The sequence below is a fragment of the Manacus candei genome, unplaced genomic scaffold (genome assembly GCF_025592945.1).
Source record: "Manacus candei isolate 608988 ecotype Guabito, Panama unplaced genomic scaffold, ASM2559294v1 h1tg000036l, whole genome shotgun sequence".
Taxonomy (NCBI): domain Eukaryota; kingdom Metazoa; phylum Chordata; class Aves; order Passeriformes; family Pipridae; genus Manacus; species Manacus candei.
In genome coordinates this window covers 2,212,633-2,230,200 of record NW_026138084.1, presented here as the reverse complement: position 1 = coordinate 2,230,200, position 17,568 = coordinate 2,212,633, and the positions used below count along the sequence as shown (strand labels likewise).

The window sequence follows — 17,568 nt, the reverse complement described above, 5'->3', positions numbered from 1 at the left end:
GAAACAGAACTTCCTAATCTGTTTTATTTGCACATCAGGCATTTCACAAGCCACTTGTGCTGTACCATAAGGAATTGCTTCTCTCAGCATCAAAACCACTTGGCAGCACTGGGGCAAATAATCATGTCTTTGTAAAAGCTGATGCAGACCTTGAAAAGACTTGTGAGGTTGGTTTTTTTTGTCATTGGGGCAGATGTTTTTTGTTTGTTTGCCATGAAACGAGTCCCCAGCTTCAATGTAGTGCCATGCTATTGGCAGAATGTGACTGAGAGCACTTGAATGCTGAGCCTGGTGCAGAAGGAACATCCTTGCTTGGAGTGGAGCACTGCTGGGAGCACAGGAGCCAGCTGTGCTCAGTGGGATCTGAGGTGTTATTTGCAGAGCTGCCAGTGGTTGCATTAGGGCTTGTGGTAGCTCTTGGCTGCCTGCCCTGGTACTGAAGGGACCTCAGGCTGTGTTTGCAGCACTGGCAGTCACTGATCCATCCCACTCCCCACCAGGAAGGAAGGGTTTGCCCAGTTGTGGGGGAAGCCAGCACGGGCCACTGCCCCAGAGAGCAACACCCCAGCAGTGGATGGTGCAGAGCGGGAGCAGTGGCAGATGGAGACGGCAGAGTTGCTGAAAAGATGCTCAGTAAACCACACCCCCTTCGTTCAGGAGCCTGGTGGGGACGGGATCAGCTCGTTCCTGAACTCTGCTGACAGATGCAGTGGGCTGTACACACACGGTCTGTGCACCAGAGGCAGGTAAGACCCTTTGGGGCCACGCCAAACTACTGCAGCCTGAATGTGGGGGCTTCTGTCAAACATCAGCAGCTCGTGCAGGCAGGGGGAAGGCTGAAGGTTTCTGCCCCACATTCACTGCAGGTGAGCCAACTCCTCCAGCCTCCTCTGAACCCTCGGTGTGGCCTCTGCAGGCAGCAGCCTGCACACCCACGTCCACGGTCTTACTCCTTCAGACCTGAAAAGCTGGTCAGGAAACAGAAGCTGCATTCTGCAGTTATCAGCTGCAGAAACCAGCAGAAATGCTCATGCACAAAATGCAGGGAAACAACAGAACATAAACCTAAACAACTGCAGTCTTGTTGTCCTGGTACAGAGTAGGTCTGCTGCAGATACACCTCTCCTGTAAACTAAATCTCGCTCTTCCCTGGAAAGCTGTGTTACAAAACTAGTTGGGGCATGAGCTACAGTCAGATAGTGTATAGGCATCTCAGAACACTGCAGTACTGGATGTGAGAGGACACTGGATCAGTGTAGTCTGCACATACTCATCAAGGAGGTCCTCAGAGGAGCAGAATTCACTCACCTATAATTCAGACAACAACAAACATGTATTTCTCAAAATACCAATCTGGCAACATCACCTATGTTGTATTGGCCTCGCTATTTTAACTGTGCCTTTTAATTCTGGGGCCTCAACAAGGCTTCAAGTATCTTTGTGTTGGGCACCAGAACACCTGTCTGAGCACCCCTGTGAGCTGCTGTCAGGGAACAGAAACTACATGGAGTAATGCTGCACACCTCACTGCCAAGAGAAATCTTTTGAGATACTTGCTGCTGTGTATTTCATTATTTTTTTATGGTATGAGGAACTCAGTTCCATCTTTTTGAGGTGGTGATCAATGGTGAAAATAAAAATCAAATCAAAGCAGCATAACACTGAGAAGAACTGGGATAAAGTTTTGCATGGGCCAGCAAAACTGCCTTGCCAAAAAAAATGCCTTTTCAAATTGCCCTGCCAGGATTATAGCTCAAATCTAGGTACTCTGGTTATGGTGCAATAAATACAGCTCACCTGGGCAGAAATCATCCTGCTCTGACATTTCCCCTCTAAAGCTTCACATTGTGAAACTGCAATTACCCACAGTCCACCACCAACTCAGGAAGCCAAACTGGCTAAAACTATACTTGGAGGACAACTGTACTCCTGGCTTAGCAATCCCTTCCTCCCATTTCAGGAACTATTAAACTTCCATTGGCTTCCACCAGCACAGGTTGCCCAGAGAAACTGTGGCTCCCCCATCCCTGGGAGTGTTCAGGGTTGGACAAGGCTTGGAGCAACCTGGTCTAGTAGAAGGTGTCCCTGCCCATGGCAGGGGGTTGGAACTAGCTGGTCTTTAAGGTCCCTTCCTACCCAAACCATTCTATGATTCTGTGATTCTATAAGCACAGGAGGAGGAAAGAGTGGGCACCCTGCCTTGCCTGCAATACATTGAACCCTCCCCATCAGAGGGACAGCGAAGCCAGCTCACCAAGCTGGGGTTCACCAAGCTATTAAGGGGGTCACAGTGTCACCAAGGGACAGGTAACTGTGCAGGCAGTGGGCTCTGCTCTCTGTGCATGTCTTCAGCCAGACACAGCCTTCAGTTTGCTCTCTCAGCCTTGGGAGCTCTGTACTTTGTCCTGAATAAGTGTGACTGTTTCTTCAAGCACTTCAACTTCCCTTAACTCCAGTTCCCAGCTGGGCTACTCCAAAACATCCTGGTAAGAGGATTAGAAGCCCTCCCTGTACCTTTATCTGGCAATGCAAAGCCACCCCAGGACGCTAGGTGCTGCACAGCCAGGCTGGGTGCACAGTACATTTGAGAAGGACAGCCTTCATCTGGCAGATAAATTCAGAGTTCCCATCTGGGGAGAAGAACGGCCATCACAGCATTTATCAATGGGGTTTAGAGGATTCACAAGAATTTTGTTTTGTGTGACTTGAGAGCTATTCCTTGCTGGAGGGAAAATGCTGTTAACGGGACACCCGAGACGTGTGAGAATGCAGAGCAGCGGGGCTGCCACAGAGTGCCTGGTGCTGGCACTGCCTCTGAAAACAGATTTTATACTGGAGGATGGGAAGGGATTTTTTTTTTTTTTGTTCCTGTATATCTGGTGGCTTTGTACAACACCCTGGGGTGATCATGAAAGTATTCTGAAAACAATAACAGCAGCTCTATTGAAAGCACATGTTGCTGTACACGCCCCCTTCATGCTCTTGAGATGACAATTAAGATTGAAATTCAGAAATGGGAGTAATTTAGAAACCAGCTATCCTACCCCTTCTGACAGGGCCCCAAGGTGAAACCACAGCTCACTTCCCCTGTCTCAGCTTTCTTTGAAACCTGCACGTCAAAAGGTACAAGGAAGATTTTAGTCTCTGAAAGGTGGCAGTGGGGAACACAGAGCACAGGAAAAACAAGAGAAAAAAAAGAACAACTTCATGAATAGAGAAACTCAAGGTTGGACAAGTCACAGGGAAAAGCAGGGAAAGGAAATCTGCCCCTCTCCTATGCTGGATCTCCTCCAGTCCTTGGTGCCACACAATCAAACATCTCCTGTAGGGAACCATATTAATTCCACACAGTTGTATCAAACAGGTCATTTGCCCTTTGCAGCCCTTTCACTGGATGCTTCATGTGGTGCAGTATTAAACCCTGCAGTGATGAAGGGTCCTGCAGTCATTCCAGGTGTCCTGATGCATTTTTCTTGTTCTACTGACATTTTCCATCAAGCTTTGCAGCAGCTTGTCTCACAAAATGGGTATTTCTCCAAGTGTTGTCCCCTTTCACTGCAGTAAATCCACACCACACTACCCTGCTAATGGAAGGGCATCAGATCCTTTACTTAGGTGTTCAGAGGACAAGGAGGTGCAAAAGTGCCCTCAAGGGGACAGAGGGCAAGGCAGGAATGTAGCCAGGTGTCCCATCCCATCCTGTTCACACTTCTAGAAGGTCCCTTGGCTCACAGCTGAGCTCAGCAACATTTTTCAGAGCAACATGTATTTCTGATTTGTGCCTTCCTCACAACTCCTTACACAAAGTAGTGGAAAATTTCCACCATTATAGCCACTAAATCAAAGGGAAAAAGAAAACTTATTTAATTTTAATGCAGAGGTCAAAGGCACGAGCTCATCTCACCAACCTTGCATGTCACTTCGTGGACTGCCTGAAAATGCTGAGCTGCCTCTCCTAAGAGCATGCTGGCTTTGGGTTTTTCTGCAAAACCTTTTCACTTGGAATTCTTTGTTGTTGGATTGTCCTTATTTGCTTTTTGCCAGGTACACTGGTAAAGCATCTTGTAGTCAGAAAGAGCTCTGGTATGAACATTTCAGCTACTAAAAATATCTTCTGTGGGAGAACACAGTAGCCTGCTTCTCTGCGGAAGAGATTTTTTTCTTCTTGGTAATATGCTCCAGCTGTGTGGATAGCTGAAAGGAGGACTTTAAACCTACTGAGACATGGGCTTTTCCATTTGACTCGCTCCTGCAGTCAGATCAACCACTTCATAGAGAATGTTTTATAACTTGGTCTAGAGTTGTGTAAAATAATTCACCTCTGAGAAGTCCAAACTTAGAATGCACAACTTCTTCCAAATGCTTCCACACCAGACAAAAGACCCCCACACCAAATTTCTTTGATACTTTTTAGGTGTATTTTTGAGCTGGTCTAATTTCTTTCTGGTTGTTATCTTAGTTGACAGGGGATGAAGAGGAGTTAATCTACAGCTAGACTCAGTTCTCCACGAGTGTGGAAAATGCTGGACCATCAAGTCTCCCTTACAAAAAATCAGCACATCTCTGAGTCAAGGGAGTATCTATTCCAGGACAGGTTGCAGCACTGTTATGCTGAAAGAGCAAAGCAACAGAGCCAAGGTGTGGCTATTTCTTACCATCATTAGGAATTTGATGCACACTGAAACGAGTTTCCTCAGCATTTTTTCTACTGGCTATTTGTGTTTCTCCTGGGAGAGCTATCTTCTACACATGTTCATATATAAATAGATTCCAACAGTGGAGTACCTGGTTCTTTAATGTCCCTTCATGCCAGAAGGGTTTGCTGTTTGCTCTCACTATGTTAACACGAGATTGTGCATATTTTACCTTCCAGTGGTTCCAGTTGGATTCAGGTTCCCCTTTCTGCTACAGAACACTTGCATTTCCTTGTGTATTTTAGGGGACTGATGGCTTGCACTTAAAGAACAAGTGAAAATGCTACAACTACAGAAACAAGCTCAAGATAGACCCATCCCTGCATGGATGCTTGAAATTTAATTGAGGTACATACAACTTAAAGGACAGCCACCTTTAAGTTTCTCTCTACTGATATTTTACCCTGTGCCTGTCAGGGGGCAGAGGACAGAGGACAACCTGCCTGCTCAGGCAGCTGCCTGATCCAAGCTCTCCCATGTGGCTGCTTGCTGGGATGGAAGAGGACTGTTCATCTCAGGTGATGGGTGCCCCAAGCAATTATTCCAGAGAAGAATTACTGCAGGATCAGGTATTATTCTTCATCAGAAATTAACTGACTCAAAACCAACATATCCTGGTACATCCTGCAGGCTGTGAGAGCTATTCCCAACACACTGACAAGCCCTCTGCCCAGCAGTCCTCCTGGGGGCTGCTTTGGAGGTTCATGGACATTGTTCTCCCCTAACTACGTGGCCCTGAGCTGCAGCTAATCTCCCTCCCATAGACACAGACCCTTTTTTCAGCTAATCTGGCTCAAACCTCTGCACCACAGAGCAACCTGCTATCTCTGCTGGCTGCTCTGAACTTCTGAGAAGCAACGTTGGGGAGACACCTCCCTCCCAGCAGCCCCATAATCTGTAACTTGTTTTTCCCTGCTCAGCATTATTTAGCTCTTTAAATACTATAAAAGAGCAAATATGCTGTAAATACTTACAGCACCTGCATATAAGACTTTCTGCTAAAAATTCCTCATTGTGATTCCTTACATCCAAATGAAAGAGGAGGCATCAGCAATGACTGCACTCTGTAGTTAATGATCCCAGGTATTTGTACACATATTTCACAGCACTTTAAAGCAATTTGTTCAAGTAGCCAGAAAGTCAGAATGGGTCTCATTATAATTAGTGTAGTTGCAACTAAAATTCAATGTTTCCCTGCAAAATTACATATTCATCATGTTTGTTCTATGCTTCAAACATGAGGGCAAAAAGATCTTGTTTTGTGGCAGACAGGTCCAGAACAGCACACTGGAGCCTCTACTGTCAAACAGCTGGGCTTCTCCATTATTTATAACTTCTATACATCAGCATTGTGCATCCACATCATGTCACCTCATAGCAGCCAAAATTATCTCATCAGCATACTAAGGCATTGCCTTAACTGATGTTTCTTAATCCTAAATTTCTCCATAAACCATAACAAATACCTTACCTACCTGAAAGAATTGCCTTTTTATCTCTACTTAAAATATTTTGATCCTTAAAGTGGTGAATCAAAAGGTTAATCTCTAAATCTATTTCAATTAAATCTGAAAAGCAGCATGACCTACATTCTTTTCTAGTCAAAAATAAGCTAAGATATACTCAAGAGGGTCTTCTTCAAGCGTGGAGGAGTTTTTACTCTTCCAGACACTTCATATGCTGCAAGAAGGAGCAGAGCAGTTTTCTTTAAGAAAAGCAAACACTGTCGTAAAAATGACTGAAACTGTCAGGCCTCCACCCACTCCTTTCTCAGACATGGGAACCCCTCATCTCAGCCTCCCATTCTAAGTGGGTTGCAGAGCCACTTCCCATGGCTGGATGGCAGAGAACAGCACGTACTGCAGCCCTCAAGAAGGCAAGGACAAAACAATTTACCTCCTGTGCTGCCTAGGACAGTTCCTGACTAGAAAAAATAAGTAGGATTGCTGATTTGCTCAGAGGTCTAGTGATTTACCTCACAATTCCTCCCAATGTCTGAAACATCAACAAAAGAACAGGATAGGGAAGGACAGAGTAGGGTAGGACAGAGCAGCACAGACCACACTAGGCCAGACTAGACTGGATTAGGCTAAAATCTCTCAGTTGGAAGGGACCCACAAGGATCATCCACTTCAACTGCTGGACCCCTTTGGGGATAACCAAAAATTAAAGCACATTATTAAGGGCACTGTACACATGTCCCTTGAGCACTGATAGCTGGGGCACCAGCCACCTCTCCAAGAAGCCTGTTCCAGGGTCTGACCACCCTCTTGATACACAAATGCTTCCTCATGTCAACACTGAACCTTCCTTGAGGGGCCTTGGTTAAATTCTCTTTTGGTTTGTTCCTGACCATGGACGTGCAGCAATATACAGAATGTGTCCTTTGGGATTGCCTGCCCTCAGTCTTGCTGCTTTTTTCTAACCATGCCCTGTGCCTGTATTTATCTCCTTGGACAATCAACACCGTAACAGCCCCACCACTACAGCAACACCTACAGGTTAGAGATCTCCTCCAACATGTCCACCTCACATTAGATGGAGAAAGGTACCTCAAGAATCACCCAGGCAGGGAACATGTCCTTTCATGCTGGTCTTCCCAGCACATGTTTGCCCCTCCCCAGGGATTTGCCTACACTGTCCCACTGTTCCCAGTAAGCTGGATAAGCACAGGATGAGGAAACAGCCTAATTTGCTACACACAAAAAATAAGACTTGCAAGTGAAACACAAAGCTGACAGGTCCTTTGTTGTCTTCAAGAGATCTGTTAGCAGAATTCCCACATCTCATCGTGCACATATATACATTTAACTGAATTGGGGAGTAGAAATCAGCATCTTTTACTAATGTTGATTAAACAGCTCTTATTTGAGTGGAGAAAGGGAACAAGGTAAAAATAAGGAAGGGTCACATCTGTTCCAAGAGCAATTCTAGGACAGGTTTATTCAGAATCACTTCCAATGCCATTTCCATCTCTGATCAGAAGTAGCGCCCGCTCTCCACGTGCAAAACAGCCAGACTTGTGGCTGAGGGTGCACAGACTAATACACCTCCTCTCCTAGCTGGTTTTAGCTCTGGCTGGTGATTAGCCAGGATCCCATCACCTCTGCAAGCTGGAGATAAAGCAGACCTTGATTACTAGTTGACCTCCTGCACTAAGAGCCAGGTCTGAGCACTGGGATTTCACACAGCATGTGCATTGCTCTACCCAGGAAAAACACAACTCCCAGCCTTTCCTCCTCCTGCCTCTGCCATTCCCCACTGAAGTTTATACATCTTCCAGTTTTCTAAAGAAATAATAAACTTGTTGATTTCTGGCCCAGAGAAGCTGCTCATCCAGATCAATGGCATATTCCCTGCTACCCTCAGACAAGAAAAGGTGTGCAGAATTCAATACACACAAGCCTCTGCTCCATGAAGGTAAGGACCCAGAAGGAGCTCAAGGCTCCATGACAGCTCTCACCTCTGCTTACAGCCCTTTAGAAGTTTATCCATGCTATTTTAAAAGCAGATAACACTCACACAAAACATTAACATCACAGCAGATTGAAGTTACCCAAAATTAAAAACTGCATCTCGAGTCTTCTGAAAATCGTTTAGGTTATAAGCAGCACTTAATTGCCTTTATACATCTTTCTGAAATCACACAAAGCCAGAAGTCAATTAAGCAGCCATCAGACTTTTGTGCATGATTTGAACTCCATTTGAACATGGTTTCCAGCTGCACTGTGACACAGAACCAGGTTTATAATCTGCATAAGACTGTTCTCTGCAGGTAAGCACTAGAAGTCACTGATACTGCTGCACAGAAAGGCTGTACAGTTGAGCAGTGAAGTAAAGGCAAACAAGGACTGTGCTGTATATTATCATACACGATGACAAAGCAGAACCCAGAGGATGTAAAAGACACAAGGACGTGTGCTATTGAACAGTATTAGTAAAACAGTGATTAGATTTTAACACATACTCATTTTTCTGTTTTCCTTCTGTTGGCACCACCACAGTCAGTGTAACACACAGAGCTGATTCTGAGCCAGCACAAAGAACACCTGTGCTCACCACCCACACACCCACAGTACCTGATGTACTTTCTTCCAGTGAGGGCAGGTCTTGGGGCTATCCCAGGGTCAGGGTTCCCACACTGGAATTCTCGCTGCCTTGGGGATGAGGATCCTGTTGTGCTTGCTCTGCAGGCCCTGACAACCAGTTCTCCAGGGAGCTTTCCTGCTCACTGCAGGGTGAACAGCAGTGCTTGGTGCTCACCTTGGGCCACCCTGCAGCCCCCAGTGTCCCAGGCTGCCTCTGCTCCTACGGCTCTTGGGAAAGAAGCACTTTGATCCCACTGACCACCACCGAGCAGAGACTTCCCTGCTGCAGTTTAGCATCAATTTAACAAAGCCAATTAAAAACCTCTCTCCAGCTAATCTGATGCAACCTCCCCTGCAGACCAGGCTCAGCCAGACACTGCTGGGGAAGGAAGCAGCTGTGAGAGGGGAGGTCACGCTCAATCCTCTGCTGTCTCACTTTTTCACAACATTAATTCTCCACATCATGGGCAAGTTCAAGGACAAGCCCTGACAACCCCCTGGCATCACGTCCTTTCAGGGGCCTCCTTTTAAAATGCATTTTCCAGGAATCCTCTTTGTAAAATCTGTTCCACAAACTCACCCAAACCCACCCCATTTTACCAGCCTTGCCTGTAGAAGCCTTGGTTATCGTAGGCCACGTGAGCCACGTCCTCAAACACAGACTTATTCCAGAGTTTCTTGTTGTTGTTGTTATTGTTTCTTCCCTTAAAACCGAAGTAAGCAGCTTGCATGTGCTCTAGCTCTTCAGTTCTCAGCTGGTACCACAGCTGCATATCTCTGTGAATACAGCAAGGGGTAGAATAGAGTATGGTGATATATGGCTGTATAGCTGAGCTCTTGTCTGACCATAGCCTAATTCCAGGTTTACTGAACACAGCACTTAAACACATGGTGAACTTCACGTGTAAGTCAAACTTCTAGAGACTTAAATAACACCTTACAGTGGGGAGTTCTTAAATAGCATAAATATTATTCTGTAAAACAGTGCTATTTCAAGTGCTGTCCAGCACTTCTCAAAATCCAGCAAACAAATGAAAAAAAGGGCAATTTTCTTATAAGCATCTGTGGACAGTTCAAAGGAACAAAACACCAATAATTAAACCAATTTGATACAGTGGTTTTTGAGACTACAGGTAATAAAAAAAAAAGTCCCATAAAGTGGGATGTGCCAACATTCTCATGGACCTTCATCAGTGACACAAGTCAGGCCACATCTTGTGTGTGAAAAGACTATGGACCATCTCCATTTTATGGAATAAACTATTTCAGGGAAAAAAAAAGGATTTTCTGTAAATTTTTGCAGCACTGCCATTCCTAAGGGTTCCAGAATCACCAGGCAGGTTGAAAAGATGAATTGACTTAAAAATGGAGGAGATAGGTAATGTTGCCTTTGTTAGGCACAGGGCATATTCCCTTGCCTTCAGGATTCCCTTTTGGAAATGCTCAGGGTGCTTTTCATGCTGGTCTCTACAACTCTGGGGCAAGAAAAAAAGAAATCACAATTTCTTTTCCTGTTTTTAAAAGAAGTCTAAGATTTACAGACATTTTCACTAGCTGATGGGTCAAGATTAAACTGTGAGAGCTGACGACACTGATTTTGGTGCCGTTTCTGTCCTCTTGGGTTGCAATCCTGCTCCTTCCAAAGAAAACAGTGTTGCTCACTCAGTGGGACAAGATCTGTGAGGAGGCTGAACAGATGGAGGACTTTCAGCAGCCTTTGCCCTTTTTCTCTCCAAAAAACATGTGGATGTGGACATGAGGACATGGTTTATTGTGGACATGGTGATGGTGCTCTGTTGACAGTTTGACTTGATGATCCTAAGGGATTTTTCCCACCTTAATGATTCTATAATTCTATAAAACACAAGATGGCACTTCAAAGATCATTAGACATCTTGCAAGACAGGCTTGTAGGCAGAGGTGATCTCTGCCTTGAGCTCTGAAGTCTGCCTGTCTGCTTTTTTTGGCTCTTTTAGTTGGCAAAGTGAGGATGTCCTCCCTACTCCAAGGTACCTTGTCTTTCAGAGATGGTCTAAGAGATACTTATTTCACTATTTCCACCCCCAGGAGTTCTCACTTTGTATTAAGTTATGAAGCCTGCAGCTTTTATTCAGATTAATGCTTTGTGCATCCAGAAGTCAATCCACTTTTCCACCTCCATCAACAACAGAGATGCAGCCATCACACCTGGCACTCCTGCAGGGTCCAGCGAGTTTCACACAGGGCTGTGTTACTCTTTCTCCCATGGCATGGACAGTTTGCACATCACTTCAGTTCCTTCTGACAGAGGGGATAAGCCACACAATGTCTGCAGTGCCCCCAGGTTTCCCCCTGGAGCAGGGCTCAGTTGTTGATGTGATGAAACAGCTCCTTCAGGAGCCTGGGGAAGGGAGCACAGAGGGCAGCAGAGAACTGGGAAGCTCCCAGCAAAGGGAATAATTTTACAGCCTGATGACAGAATCAGGTCATAATATCCAGTGTGAAGGGCTTTTCTCTTGTAAGAGAAAAATATCAAGTCATCACAGTCACGTGAATGGCTAATTTTGACAAAACTTCATCAAGGCTTTTGATATGAATAGTCTTATAAAAAAGAAAAGTGGTGATTCCAAAAGTGTCAATCAACCCTTTCATTTCAAAACTTATTTCATGCTATCATGTAAAACCCCAATATTATGAATTACACCAAGGACTTTCATTTTTTGACTCACAAAATCCTTTCCAAGGAAACAGAAAATCTGTATTTTGGATACACTCGGATTTCAAATGACAGAATTTCCCCCCCCCCTCAGCTGGTTCCCACACAGCTGCAGATAAAGCACAGCTTGGAGCAGAGACCTTCATTAGTGTCTTCCCCACTCTCCCTCCACTCCATCAGATAGACCAGTGGGAATAACAAGCAGGAAAAGTGAGAAGGCAACAGAGACCATGCAAAATTCTCTGCAGCAGTGGCTGTGAGTGGATGCTCTTGTGAGCAACAGTGGCTTGGCTCCAGCCTCCAGCCTGATGTTCTCCTGCTGCCACTCTCCACACTGAGTTTTTACAATGGACTGATTGAAGATTTGACTTCTTCCCATTCCTGTTTATAATCCTGCCCACTGACTTTCACTCTGTGCCAGAAGACAAAATCCTCCATCCTTCCAGCACCGTGCTGTGATAGTTCTAAGGATGCTCTGCAGACAGGGAGGGGTTGGATGGCTGTGACACAGAGAGATTAATTTTCCCAGCAGTGTTCAAGGAAAGCAAAGGGAAAAAAGGAAAGAAAGAGAGAAGAAGGGGAAGCACTGCCAATCTTCAATAACTTGAGGAGAGAAAGTCTGGGCCAGAAAACAATACTTGTGTGTTCAGCTTCTGTATAATCTTGGGTAAATCCAGGTCTGCCCAGGCCCGCTGAGGTTATCTGATATTAACAGACATCAGGTGCTTAAATACTCTGGAATTCCAAGTCTTTCTATGCCTAAAGCCTGACCTACTAATTAAGGATTTTAAGTAATTAACATCATTGCAGTGCTGCAATCAGCAAATCCTTTGAAGCTGTCTGCTATCACAGCAATGGGGTCTGTAGGATGAACACTCTTACACCGTTTTGAAAAACCTCTTCTTGACGTACCTTTGAGTCCTCCTCCTCTCACTTTTCTTCACACACTTGATCAGACAACACGTTAAGAAAGCCATGGACATCAGCAGAATGACAGCACAGCTCACAATGGAGGCAACTACTGCGACCTTAAAGCCAAAAGTCTCGTATTTTGGTATAGCTGCAGCAAAGCAAACACAGAACCATGTTTCTAAGATCAGTCCACAAAATTTATCATTCACATTTTCATTAAACCCTGCTGAAACCTACCTGCTTCACACTTCTCCTCAGTGAGGACTTTCACTTTAGTATGTGTCAAGACAGCAGAGTATCTTGGCTTCAGCTTGGAGCTATGCAAGCTTCAAGCTGGATTACTGAAAAATCTCCTGTTTATAAGTTACTAATGAATTGTTCACAAGCGTTTCACCACTGCAATTAATTAAACACAGTGCCTTTAGTGCTGCAGTAGCTAAAAAGCACAACTCTTGGCAGATCAAATGCAGATGAGCTGCAGACTCTCATTAACAAGAACTGGAGCTGCAAAAACAAATACTGATGGGGTAAATGGATTTAAAGAAGCCCTTTAGAGCAAGGCCAGTTCCATGTAAATCACATCCTATCCGGCAGGCAGCAAACAACAGGTGTTTCTCTGTTTGGGGAAGGATGCAGGATAGAAGAAATGACCTGCAGGGCTGAGTGTTCACAGGGATCTGATGCTGGAAGTGAGTTATCCAGACAAAAGGAGTGGGAATGTGGTGTGGCACAGCTAATGCAGATCTCTGCCAACTTGCTTGGAGCAGTAAGCATGTCTTGCTTCAAAACTCATCGAGTTCTCCCAGTGTCACAACGACCAGCACCACAAAGGGTTCAGCTGAGCTCCACGCAAAGCATTGCATTCTGCAGGGAATCCTTCCTCTGAGGGAAGGATTTCTCTCATTTTTCTTTTATGGGATCTCTCAAACAAGAGGTAAGAATTACTGAGTGTGTGAGAGAACACTAAGTGTCTGTAAGAGCAATCTATCCACTGGGGATTTGAAGTGACACGAGGTCTGAGACACAAACTGAGGTGCTCAAAGCTCAGAGGTACCAAGTTTTGCTTGGGTCTACTTCTAGTCAAATTAGTAACAACCTTGTAACAAACAAGCAGGAACACAGCATGAAAGGTAGTTAATGTTGTTGCCATTCAAACATGATTTGTCAATGTGGTAACTTTCCCCCGTGTCTGCCCAAAGGCAACAACCCAGAATTGTTCGAAAAATATCACTGTGTTTCTTTTGCAGCAAAAACATTGTCAGAAAAGACTGTCAGGAGATTAGAGGTTTGCACATATGCTTGCACATTAGTTGGTCATACCCATATATTTTCTAAGGAAGGGTACAGCTTTTAGCTGGAGCCACAGTCATTCTGGGGGCAGTGATGTGAGGTCAGGGATGAATCCAATCTGTGTCACGATAATGACTGATGTCAGAACACATATGGAGGCAACTCTGAAGAAAACTGAATTTGTCTTTTTCCTTGCACAGATATCTAGAATGAATCCTAATGTTGCAGGAGACAGGCAGGGCAAAACAGGGAATGGTTTGGGAAGAACCTTACGCTTGCAGGAGGGCACTCCGGCTGTCCACTGGGTGCTGTTCCCTTTCCAAACGCAGGTGATGATGCCTGGTCCCTCCAGCTGGTGCTCAGAGGAGCACTGGAACATGACCACAGTCCCCACGTCTGTGCCATTGCCGTGGACAACCTGCAGTGTGCCCAGCTGGGGCGGGAGGAGGTGGCGGCACTGCCCTGCAGACACAAACACACAGCCAAGAGTGAAGGTCCACTGAGGTTTTACTGATGCCAGACTGTAAATCAGTGCCAGTTCATGGCCAGAACAAATACCAGACCTCGGGGTGGGAGATGCTGGCTGCTCTGCCAAGCACCAGCCCACAGCCAATCCCCAGGGTGCCATCCAACAACTCCTCTGCCCCGACGCCCAGTGCAAAGCAACTCATATTGTGACATTATCTGCTCACACTGGTACATATTGAACACTAAAATGCTAAAAAAAGAGTAATATCTGAGTGGTGTGGTCTCCTACAGATCCCAGTCTTGTTGGACTCTCTCTAATTCAGCACTCAGGCTGGCATCTTTCATGCTGGGAGTGTTCATTACACATCTTCCCCCGTGCGAATTTCCAAGACCTAATAGATTGATCACATACTTCAGACTACTTGGTAGCATCTTGGCATGATCCTACAGAAAATTCCTATCTTTAAGAGCACTGTACCTCTGTTTGACTCTGCTGAAAGGTGTCAAGGGGGTCAAAACCACAGAGAGAGACATACTCATACAACTTATCTTCTTTTTCAAGCGAGAAGCTCTGCTTTACAGTAGGTCATTAAATTTAAGTATATTTTTATTCATTCAGCTTTTTTCTTTCTATTTCTTTGTTGTTCATACAGCTGTCCTTTGAGCCATGGAGCTGTTCTCCCCTTGGCCACCTAATGTCAGCCACTAACTTTATACACTGAGTTTTACCGTCACAGCATTCCTTGTTCACGCTCATTTTAAACACAAACTTTAATGAGGTGTCATTAAGACAACACAAAACATCCAGATAACTTCAAAGGTAACAACAGTAAATATATTTGCTGGTTCTGCACATGTGCACTGACAGAATTTGGAAACTGTTTTATACAATCTTCGTGGGTTTTTAACATTTACTAAATGCCAGCACTGCCTATGCACCAGAGCCCAAGCTCCCTATTTTTGACTGGATTTCCAAAGGACTTGAGGGGACTTGGAGGCAACTGCAACTGCAGTTGCAAGGCCAGGCTGCAAGCACTGTGATGACACACACAAAAATATTAAATGGGGGAAAATACACTTCCCAAATGATAGCCTCCTTGAGAACATCTTGACAGAACCACATGTTGTTTGCAAGTCTATTTTATTTTTAATACTAAAACTCCCCTGTGTCATCAACCCTTGTTAAGCTCCCAGGATGACACTACAGCAGGCAGGCTGCCCACCTCACTGTCTCCAATTCATGCTCTTAAAACCCCTGCCCCTGGCAAACAAACCCAAAGGAATCTCAGCAAAAGATCAAGCAAAAGCCACAGAGGCAATTCCTGTGCTAATCTACTGAATATATATGAGTATATATGTACCAAGCACTAATTTTTTAAACCATACCTCTTTAATTCCACGCAGATTATTTCTATTTTTTGCCACTTCCTTCAGTAGCTTACTATGGCAGCTATTTGCTGCAATGACAGCAAACATTTTCTAGGGGGTGGTTTCTCTTCATCTCTTGTCCTTCCCGCCCACATCTCACTCCTGGAACGCATGGGATGCATTGGACAACTTTCCTTCTCACTCCAGATGAGTGTTAAGAGTTTGGGCTTTTTATTTTAATCACTTGGTGACTTACCACAAAAATACACTGTCCTAAATTGGAAAATGAAGATTTTACATATAGATATAGGTTTGGGTTTTGGGGTGGGTTTTTTTTTTTTTTTTTGCACTTTACAATTTCAAGGCTGATTTTAGAGATCACATTCTTAGAGTTCATGAGATGCAGAAAGTAATTCAGAGCTGAATTTGACTCAAAGCACACCCACTGGGCCACCACAGCAGCCTCAGGAGAGGCATTTAGCAGACTTGCCAGTTTACCTGGGCTTGTTACTCACCCTCTGCTCTCCAAAGAACAGACTATTTGTCCCTGGATCCTTTCTTTCAAGACATATTTCATTTAATCCAGCACTGACCATCCTGAGTAACATGTGCAGCTGTGGCTGGTTGAGGCTGGTTGACCCTTCCCTGCCCTACCCTTGCCCATGACAGTTCATGCCAGTGGTAAAACCTCTGGATGTCAGTGACCTTGTCAGCATCATTCCTCAGCCATGGGCTTTAAAATAGTTTTCTCCAGTTGACCACTACAAAGATTTCTAACAGCCCATGTCCCATGAAACCATGGGGGTTTCCTTGCTCTGGCCTGGGCTGCAACAAGATCATGAATAATTCCCAGAGCATCATTCCTATGTGAATGTAACTGGGGCCAGAACCCCAGAGGGTCATCTTAACAATAGCTTAACAGAAAGCTACGTGCCCAAAAGCTTCTATACCTGAGCTGAAAGTTCATCAACAATGTACCTGCATTTGAGCAGAGGAGAAACACCATTTCTTCTTCTAAGAGCTTCTCAACACCATTTCTTCCCACTAAAGTCAAAGCATTAAATGTGCTGCTGCTTTTTGCTCTTTACAAATGCCTTTACTGCAATGCCCAGATGGAGTTTTGCCAGGATGATTTTGTGAATTTCATCCAAGTTGAGATTTAGCATCTCTGGATAAAATTTGCCCTAATTTTCATCAGCAGTCGCCTTGTGAAAACTCATTTGGAAAACCCTTCCTGTTAGCTCTAGCATCCTTCACTATTAACTATCTGTAATATTTTTGTGCTCAACCACTGCAAACATTTTTCTGCTGGGTTAATTTTACCTTTCCATCTCCAGAAAATCATGTTTAAGTAAGCCTCCATCCTCATAGTTATGTAAGCAGATGTTCCATGTAGTCTCCTCCTTTGAATACTCTTCAGGCATGTTTATCTGACTAAATCTACCATAATCAAGAATATTATTATTGTTTTTATTAATATATTTATATTTTTTATTTCAGCTGAGACAGGTGTCTGAGGCTGCATTGCTGCCTCAAGCAAAACACCAACATTTGTGCTGACCAGATTTACATTTTCATTTGCATTTCTTTTATAAGTATTTAGGAAATGTTATGTTCAGATCTTGGTTTGCAGTAACTCTTAGCACCCAGAAATGTAAAAATTAAAAAGTGTAAAATTGAATAAACCCTCTAATTAGAGGGCTGGAGCCCCTCTGACAGGCTGGGAGTGCTGGGGTTTTTCAACCTTCAGAAGAGAAGGCTCCAGGGAGACCTGAGAGCCCCTTCCAGTGCCTAAAGGGGCTCCAGGAGAGCTGGAGAGGGACTGGGGATAAGGGCCTACAGGGACAGGACAAGAGGGAACAGCTTCCCTCTGCCAGAGAGCAGGGGTAGATGGGGTATTGGGAAGGAATTCCTCCCTGTGAGGGTGGTGAGGCCCTGGCACAGGTTGCCCAGAGAAGCTGTGGCTGCCCCATCCCTGGAAGTGTCCAAGGCCAGGCTGGAGGGGGCTTGGAGCAACCTGGGCTAGTGGAAGGTGTCCCTGCCCATTGCAAGG

General features: G+C 44.9%; 1 protein-coding gene across 1 annotated transcript in view; it reads right to left on the bottom strand.

Annotated features, from left to right (window-relative positions):
* Nucleotides 1–17,568, bottom strand: part of SUSD3 (sushi domain containing 3) — a 30,064-nt gene that overhangs the window by 698 nt on the left and 11,798 nt on the right. The window contains exons 2-4 of the mRNA XM_051793330.1: nt 13,953–14,141; nt 12,390–12,537; nt 9,392–9,559 (exon numbers count right to left, since the gene is read on the bottom strand). Of these exons, the coding sequence (XP_051649290.1) occupies nt 9,392–9,559; nt 12,390–12,537; nt 13,953–14,141 (505 nt within the window). The remainder of the gene's footprint in view (nt 1–9,391; nt 9,560–12,389; nt 12,538–13,952; nt 14,142–17,568) is intronic.